Source organism: Prunus dulcis, chromosome 5 (genome assembly GCF_902201215.1).
Source record: "Prunus dulcis chromosome 5, ALMONDv2, whole genome shotgun sequence".
NCBI lineage: Eukaryota > Viridiplantae > Streptophyta > Magnoliopsida > Rosales > Rosaceae > Prunus > Prunus dulcis.
Window position 1 is genome coordinate 8,499,312 of NC_047654.1, and position 9,481 is coordinate 8,508,792.

A 9,481-nucleotide genomic window follows, 5' to 3' on the forward strand; every position below is an offset into this window, starting at 1 on the left:
ATTGGTCTATTAGTTTGTTAGAATGGACGGGCATGGTGCGAGTTGTAGAATGGATGAAGTGTCGAGGTGGGTTGGTCACGGCACGTTAAATAATGGAGGGTAATCTGCTAGTATTCGGGATGAGACAAGATTTAAAATAAACATATAACCAAGATTTAAAATTGTTATCTTTACTCTATGAAAACTCATTTTCCTATCACGAATTAAATGCAAAACAAGGCTTATCAAATGAATGCTCTTCTGCAAAGGCAACTTGCATAAACGTGTATTTTAGAAAAGAAAAATATAATTGTGTGCCTCAGTAATATTTGCCACATTATCTTTTATTAAAACGGGACAAACTACTTCCGATCTATGGAAAAACCATTTTTCATAATCTATCATCTATCTATATATATAAAGCAAAAGACAGAGGGTAGTGAAACATTCAAAATACCAGAAAATGCCCTTGGTCTCTATCTTTATTTTGGTTTCTTTTTCTGTGATTTCTTCTTTCATGTTTTCCACAAGATTGCAAAATCATGATGAAATTTTGTAGCAGGTAAGAAAGTTAGCGATGTAATATCTGTTTTCTTGCCTTCCCCTTGTGGTTCTAGGTAGTTGTTGTTGACCTTGAGTGTAATCGTATCACAACGACGGAAGATATACCTCCTATCCCAGAGCCAGAATTAGGCGATTTGCGTGGGGAGATGACAAAATTATTGCATCCCAATGTTGTGGGGTGGGATAGATCAGATGAAGGATGGTTTATATAGTTTGCCTGAGCAATATCCTAAAGGTGTCAACAAACCTTGGGAAGAGGATCATGACCTTCAACCTAGGTGATAGTCAGGTGCCAAGCAAAATAATTATGAAGTATTAGCGAAATAAATGCAGGGGTTTCACTTTTGTTGTAAAAGACTGAAAGGGCAATTTTGCCTTGATTTATTTTAAATTTTGTGACCAACTTTGCAGATTATAAGCTTTTCATTATACTTCAACAAACATCAGTGTAGTCATTGTTATTCGCTTCTTTTCTTTTTCTAAAAGTAAGTTTAATGTTGGAGAGGTCTTGAAGCTATGTCTTCCCTCTGAGCTAATGGCTTGTTAGTTGTTTCTGAAGCCCGAATATTTGGAGAGTGTTAAGTATTCACACATATTCTTTGCATTTGATTTCATGTGCAGGTTAGTGTTCTTAAAGTACTTTGCATCACTTTTAAGTGGCTACCGAATAGTATGTAACTTTTTATCTAATTTGATGTGTGAATTGGTCTATTCATTTGTCTTTGTAGTTTCCTTCAAATTTTATTTGGTGGAATTGTGCTTTTTTTTTTCTTTCCCCAAGTAAGTTTCTGCTGCTCATGTCTTCAACACTCAAGCATTCTTGACTATGTGGTCTCAGTCAACTGGCCAACCACCAGAACCCATGGTAGTGATGATTGTGATTGTAATTGTTGAGAATCTACATATTGCAGAGTTTCTAGCAAACCAGTCAAACATGTGTGTTTTTGTGGTGTTGTTGGTGGTTTATTTCAGCAACATTTTTTCTTCAGTATCATTTTAATCTTCATTTCATGAAATATCTTGTCCGAGGCTCTTCGTGTTAGACTTATTTATTTGTTGGTATTCACAGTCAACACACTTCTTGGATTCCCATGGTTCTATGGATTATCTGGAAAGGGGATTAGGTTCTGACGAGAACACTAATAACCTACTGGACAAGTTACAAGATGCATTAGAACAGGCCAGAATCCTATTTCAATTCTTACCTCAAATTTGGCAGTCCTTATAATGATTCTCTTAACGTTCTTGAGGCTGATATTCAGCATGCCAATATGCTGCGAGTGTAACCCCCTTCCTTTTTTTTTTTTTCCTTTCTAATCTGCTTTTTTCTGTTTATATTGTGTTTTGAAACTGGGTTTGAGAAACGTGAAATAAAGTTATAGGCTTCTAACTTTGTACTCTGATATTCAGCATGCCATATTCTACATTTACTATTTTGAGGCTGAATCCTACTCTGCAATATCCAGAAGGGCCAAAATAATGCATGGGTTTCTATTTCTTTATTAATTTTGGTTTTGGTTTTGGTTTTGATGGATTGTTTCTGCGAAAAATAATTGGGAAAGAAAGAGAGAAAAGGAATATTTGTTTTGCATTTCAGTATTTTTTGGGTTCTGAAACTAATATCTATTTGTGTATGGACATAATCTGCATACAACGCCTTTTGTTCTCACTGTCAGTGTTATGCTAAATGAATTCCAAAATTTGTTGTCATGTTGACCCCAATTCACAAGCTTTGATCATTATCCCTAGGAAGTTTGCAAGTCTTCTGTACATAATCTTGGATATATACTACTGGATTCCCCCAGTTATTTTATCATTACATTCTCTGCTGGCTATAGTTGAACTAATGTTGGGGGTTTGCTGAATAATTGCAATTTTAAAAATGGCCTGAGTTTCAGTCCATAGTTTTAAGAGCACGCCGTCTGGTTTCTTGCTTACCTTGTTTTATGAATTTGTTGCTGACCCTTCGAATGTTTTGCTGAGTTAATAGACTTTTATTTGGGTTGATGAAGTTAAGTGACTTTTGATGTTACTTGAATAAATATATGTTTGCAGGCAGCTTCCATCCCCAAACGCAAGAGTGATACGGTTCTTCAAATGAAATTGGTTTACGATCACTTGGCGCCCATTTTCCTGTTTTTGCTTCAATGGATTGATTGATCATCTTCATGTTTACTTTCAAGTTACTTAAATATTTTCCACATAATTGTATATAAGGTTGGTTTCTGCTTGCCGGTTCATTTGTTTCTAGAACAAATTAGTAGTTTAATGTTTGTCCCCTCATAAGAACGAAATCCAAGTTCTTGAATGTTTCTGTGTTTGCTTTCATTTTTCTTCCCAACCTAAAACTGCAGATGTTATATTACCATCCCTTCAGCGTCTCCATGGTGATTCGTTGGAGATGGGGAAGCTCTAGAGATGGCTGTTAGGAAGAGATATGAGGATAAGATAAAGCTTTCAGATGTAGACTTGGAGAGAGCAAATGAGTGTGGCATCTGCTTGGAGCCTCGTACCAAAATGGTTTTGCCAAACTGTTGTCATGCCATGTGCATTAATTGCTACCGCGATTGGTATGAATAACCTAGTTCTTCCTTTGTTTATACCGTAATGAACCGATCAGACCTAGCATCAAAGTGACTAGCACCAAGGCAGCCACGCCTTCTCCTGTGCCGAAGGAAGACACACTTCCGAGGTGCCAGACACCTGCCGAAGCTCCCAGCTGCCAAACCTAATCTCCAAGACACGTGTCGCCACCACAACGGCTTGCACAAAGTCCCACATTGGAACTTTGTGCAAAGCTCTCACTTTTACTTTCCTATAAATAGGGAACAGTACCCAGGTAAAAACAAGAACCATTCTACGACTTTTACTGTTACTCTGCCAGAATTACTACCCGTAACTGACTTAGGCATCGGAGAGCCTTCGGCCGGCACCACACCGGTGTCCGAAGCTTAACGGTTGCTTCTCCCCTTTTTACCTTCTACAGGTTCCTCACCACCTCGTTTCACCAAGGGCCTCAGCCCTCTTCCCTGCTGAAGACCTAGCACATCTAATCACTAAGTTGGACTCAATATTGGCCGGGCCATTTTGAGCATCAACAGTTTGGCGCCGTCTGTGGGAATCGAACCCACGCCTCAGGGTCGCTCTTCACGCCTTCAAGGAAGACGTTCACTAAAGGCACCTCCTGCCGGTGCATAGCCAGGTTGACCTCCTTCTTCTGCTGGCGTAGCCTGCCGAAGTCTACCTTCTCTACCCCTTCAGCGAACACGTCCTTCATGCCGAAGGGTAGCTTCGGCGGTGCCTGCAGATCAAATGGCGGAAGTCTCGGCCCTGACCCCATCATATGCTGATGAGCCTCCTCCAAGGCTTTCCTCTTCCCCAGCACGTCCGCGACCCGACCCTCATCATCATCCCTGGGTCGTTTTCCAGCACTCTTCTCAGCTTTCTTGGCCCGAGACTCCCTCAGCCGTTTCTGCATCTCGGCCTCATCAATGTCAACGGCCACCTTCGTGCTCCCCCTTATGATGCCAGCCACTGTCAAAACAAACAAAACAATTATATTAGTCAAACTCACAAAGGTTCAGCATACAACCAAAAAAGACAACCCAGATACTTACTTCCTTGCAGCAGTCCGGACTCAAACAAGTTCTTCTGCGTGACTAAGTTACCGCACTCACGCTCAGTCTCTGATAGCTGCGCCCTCACCCACTCAACCTCGTCTTCTTGCTCCTTGGAGATAGGGCCCCACTTCACTGAACATGCATCAAGAGTTAGAAACTACTTAGCCATTTACACTTGCACAAACAAAGTACAGAACCAACAATAGGAGCCAAGACAATACAATCAAGCATTAGACAATCTTAAGGGATGGGGCCAAGGACCTATAGACTGGAAGTGGGTAGGAATGTGCTGGACAACGCTCTTCCCTGGAGGACACTCCCAGTCCCCATAGGCCATGCACCACCTGTTCCTCCAGGACTTTTGCGTTGTGGGCTTGTGTCCAATAAAATAGCCCCTTTCCTTCGCCTTTCGGCAATTGGCCTGTACCCAGCTAAAATTCCTCTGCTGCTTGGAAATGGAGTACAGGTACATGAACTGCTCAAACGTTGGCTCCCCTAACCCAGCCAACCACCAAGCAATGTACACCCCATGAAGAAGAATCCAAAAGTTGGGATTATACTGCCCCGGTGCATACCCCAACTTGGCCAACATCATCTGCACCCACGGATGAAACGGTAGTCTGAAGCCGTGCCGATACATATATGTGAAAATCATCACGGAGCCATCCGAGGGATATCTGACTACATCAGCCTCAGTGGGTAATCTCAAGCCCACATAGGCTGGCACACAAAATCTTCCCGCAGCTGGGCCAATTTCGCTTCTGTAAGCGTATTTCGCCTCGGCAACAGGACACCGACCCGAATGTCTAACCCCTCTGAAACCGAAGCCACGGCTATACCCACAGACCCTGATGGTGATGCCTGGTTGCTCGAACCCACCTCTTGCGTTTGGGGCAAGGCTAGAACCCGGTTTGCTATAGCCTCTAGCTCTATATAATTTCTCTGCATCTCCCTATATGCAGCTGACCCAGAATCTTCGGATGGCTGACCCCTCTCACCCCCAGGCCCTATCATCCTACTTTCTATAGTGCCTTCTACCGGACCCTCTGTCTCTGAACCCTCCTCTTCAGAACATATATACTGGCTGGGCTCTTCACTCTCAGTATCATCTCCACCAAAGGCAGGGGGGTCAAGACTTTCCCTATCAGAACTTTCAGACATCTACAAATATGCAAAAACAAGAAAAAGGAACTAATGCGCATGCGGAGGGGATCAAACCACAACAACAGAAATTTGACAAATCTTCATGCCAGGCAAGAATTCTACATGTTCATACATATGTTCAACGCATTCATCATGTTCATGCTCATGTTCAAGGTGTTCTTCCCAACCTTCAACATGTTCATGCAAAACAAGACATTTCAATTCAAAGTTCTAGCGAAATAAGGTCTAACCTTGTTCGTAGTACCACGAATGGATCGCCGGAAATCACCTCAGCCACAAGCACCACCACAATCTTCTCGCCGGAAATCGCCTCCTCTCTTTCCAATTCTCACAATTTTTTCTCAACTCAAGCCAAGTGTGATGCATTCCCCACCCAAGTTCCTATTTAATAGCCAACTAAGGGTACCACGCCTCGATTCACGAGCAAACCCTAGCACCCTTTCATCTTCCCTCCTAAATCCCTTGTACCTACACACCATTTGAAAGTCAATTTTCAAAGTACACAAACAAAAAATTTATTATTAAGGAAATTTAGGGGCCTTGCCGAACGGCAAGGCCCGTGCAAACACAAAATGGAGGCCCTCAAAATTCCGTGTGCTAGCCTACTTCATAAGCCCAATCCTATTGCAAGGCTAAGGCCCTAATTTGTTTAAGGCTAGGGCCCAAAATTGTCCAAAGCCAAGACCCAAATTTTATCAAGACACCCAAACCACCCAAACCAATTTCACAACATAATTTAGCTGGGCTTGCCGAACGGCAAGGCCCGAACAGAAACATATGGATAACTCACCTGCCGAGTATGGACAGTCTAGCTCCACCCGGATGCGCCGAAGGTCCAACACCTCGGACAACACAAGGCCTCGGCTCCAATTACACCAAACCACACCCTTGCCGAACGGCAAGGGCTGAGCAAACAAAAAATGAAGCTTCGCTCACCCTTGCTGACCCATGCTCCAGCTACCGCACCACCTCGTCCAGCTAGGCCCAATCACCCTTGCCGAACGACAAGGGTCTTCAAAATCCAAATCGGAGCTGCTGCCTTGCCTTGCCGAAGACAAAATCCAACTCGGTGCTGATGCCTTGGCTTGCCGAAGACAAATCACAATCGTGCTGCTGCCAGCTTTCCTTGCCGAAGCCACAATCTGGCTTTCACTCCACGAATTGCCGAAGCCAACTCCTTCCAATCACCCTTGCCGAACGGCAAGGGACCAGCCACAATCAAGATATGCTCGCAGCAAGATGGCTCGCACGAACTACACCCCCAGCAGCTGCCGTTCAGCACACTCCACCCTTGCCGATCGGTAGGGTTCAGCTGCAATTCCAATTCCAAGATTTTCCTACTCCAAGACAAGACCTAGACCCTCGCTCGACACTCCTTGCCGAAGGCACCCCAGCCGTTTCCGGAGGAAAACTAATCCCTTGCCGAATGACTCAAGCCCTAGCTACCACAACCCTAGCTCTCCAATTCCAAACGGCATGGCCTCAAAATTCCTCAAGCTGCCCCTGCCGAAGGAATACCTAAAGACCACCAATGACTTGCCGAAGAACAAACGGACGCCCAAACCATGAATCTAAGCATTATGCCGAACGGCAAGTTCAACTCTCCCAAGTTTTTGTTTCCTCCCAATCCCAAAATCTACAAAGCTGCCTAATGACATCTTGCCGAACGGCATAATGCTTCATATAAATTTTATACCCCTCTCAAAACCCTAGCCCTTCTCACATGCCGAAGCCCACTTTGAGCCCAACTCCAGCCCCTCGCCGAAGGCCCAATCCAAAAAGGCTCGGCCTTTCCAAAAAAAAAAAGAAGTATATAGCTAGACCCTTGCCGAACGGCAAGGGCCATGGGGAAATTTTGGAGTCTTAAATTTTTGAATGGCCCGGCTCCCTCGAAGGCCTAGCTCCTGAGCGCACAAAAAAAAAAAAAAAAAAAAAGAGCTAGACCCTTGCCAAACGGCAAGGGCCATGGACAATTTGTGGAAGAATTCGTTTCTCTCCAAAATTTTCAAAGGACCCGGCTCCTTCGATGGCCTGTCTCCCCGACGGACCCAGCTCCCATCTTATCTGCAACGTGCCCAAGTACCCAGGTACCCAGCTACCATGTGTTGACGCAACTCCTAGCTTGCCAACTTGGGGGACTAGGGAGTGCCCTATGACTCCCAACGAAGCTGGAATGCTCGGTTACAATTACAAAAACTCACAAGTTCACAACCCAGAAGTTACTTCTCGACCGCGAACTTGGAGGACTACTGTTTATACCGTAATGAACCGAGCAGACCCAGCATCAAAGCGACTAGCACCAAGGCAGCCACGCCTTCTCCTGTGCCGAAGGAAGACACACTTCCGAGGTGCCAGACACCTGCCGAAGCTCCCAGTTGCCAAACCTAATCTCCAAGACACGTGTCGCCACCACAACGGCTTGCACAAATCCCACATTGGAACTTTGTGCAAAGCTCTCACTTTTACTTCCCTATAAATAGGGAACAGTACCCAGGTAAAAACAAGAACCATTCTATGACTTTTACTGTTACTCTGCCAGAATTACTACCCGTAACTGACTTAGGCATCGGAGAGCCTTCGGCCGGCACCACACCGGTGTCCGAAGCTTAACGGTTACTTCTCCCCTTTTTACCTTCTGCAGGTTCCTCACCACCTTGTTTCACCAAGGGCCTCAGCCCTCTTCCCTGCTGAAGACCTAGCACATCTAATCACTAAGTTGGACTCAATATTGGCCGGGCCATTTTGAGCATCAACATCCTTAATCCCTAAAATAGTTCTTCTTCCATTTTCTGCTTTAGTATCATCCAGTATCACCGGGGAAGTATTTGCATCTTTATTGTTATAGGAACACAAGGTCGGAATCTTGCCTGTTCTGCCGGGGAAGTATAAAGAGAGTGAATTCAGAGGACTTGTGGGTTCTGACCTGCGGCAGTAATGTACATGCTTTGTGTAAGAGATAAAAATTATATATATATATATATATATCAGAAGAGTCACTTCTTTTATCATGCAATTTTGACTTTGTGATGGAAATGCTATCAGGCCATGCGACTCCCATGTTGCATTTAGCGAGGAGTTCATTTGCACAGAGAACAATTTTTCTTTTTTAACCTTTATTGGATGATTAAATCCCATGGCACCAACAGTGCATCATTTCCTTTGTTGAATCTGATTCATTAGCTTTCGATGAGAAATAATTGGCGATTTCGTAGGTTCAATTCCTCCCAAACAACAAATATTTAGAAACAAGTACGATTTGATGAATAGTTCAAGATGTAATTTTTTTAGAAGATGTTCTAAATTATGGAAGCTTGAGAAGTGTTCTCAAGCAGTAGTAACTAACACCGATTATACCATCCGATTTGTTTTTCTTTTGCTTCATAACTACAATCTACTCAGTTGAGATCACAGGCAACATAGCAAAGTACTAAAACATTAAGCTGATCCAAAGGCAAGTAGTTCATTCGCGACGCAGTTTCATGTCCAACAAGTAACTGAAGGAAGGGTGAGTGGCCTTGCCATTGAGGAACATATCAGTAAGCACCTTGTACATGGCTTCAGTGAGATGAACTCCATCCCAGTTTATGTACTGGGAAGGGCTTGGACAGGCACTAGCAGACGGCGTGCCACACACGGCAAACACCTCAAAGTTGTAGGGGTCACCTGTCCCACAGCAGGCCTTGAAGCTCTCCTAGAAACCATTGAAACCATACTGGTTTGGATTCTTCATGACTGTGAAATATGCATTCCAGTAATCAGCATAGGTGATGACAGCATGTGGAAACTGTGTCCTGAGTTGTTGCAACTTGGCTTGGAGGACAAGGTTATGGCCATAGGTTTGGTTGTTTGCACTCTTCACACATCCTATACCGTCTCTGTCATCTTCGGGAGCTAAGGTCATATCCAATGGCAAGCACACCTTGGACAACAACATACTTTGCACCCTCATTTTACAATGCCCTCAAATTTGGTAGAGCCTGAGATTATAACAACTACAGATATGGATGTGGCAGCATCAGGTGAATTTGATTTGCTGTTTATTTAAGATTGAAAATTATGTCCAGAGAAGAAGATATTAAGCTTGAGATGGTGTTAATTTTTTTTCCTCGTTTTTTTTATGGATTTTAGGATCAGGTGCCAAATACACTTATGAT

General features: G+C 43.8%; 1 protein-coding gene and 1 pseudogene across 1 annotated transcript; one reads left to right on the forward strand and one right to left on the reverse strand.

The window, feature by feature from the left end:
• Positions 1 to 92: 92 nt before the first annotated feature.
• LOC117628955 lies at positions 93 to 8,287 on the forward strand (annotated as a pseudogene).
• A 500-nt stretch (positions 8,288 to 8,787) lies between these two features.
• Positions 8,788 to 9,276, reverse strand: LOC117628956 (GDSL esterase/lipase At3g48460-like). The gene is made up of 2 exons (XM_034361497.1): positions 9,036 to 9,276; positions 8,788 to 8,990 (listed from the first exon to the last, which is right to left on the reverse strand). Exons 1-2 carry the CDS (start codon positions 9,274 to 9,276, stop codon positions 8,788 to 8,790), a joined length of 444 nt encoding a protein of 147 aa, XP_034217388.1.
• Between the last annotated feature and the right edge of the window lie 205 nt (positions 9,277 to 9,481).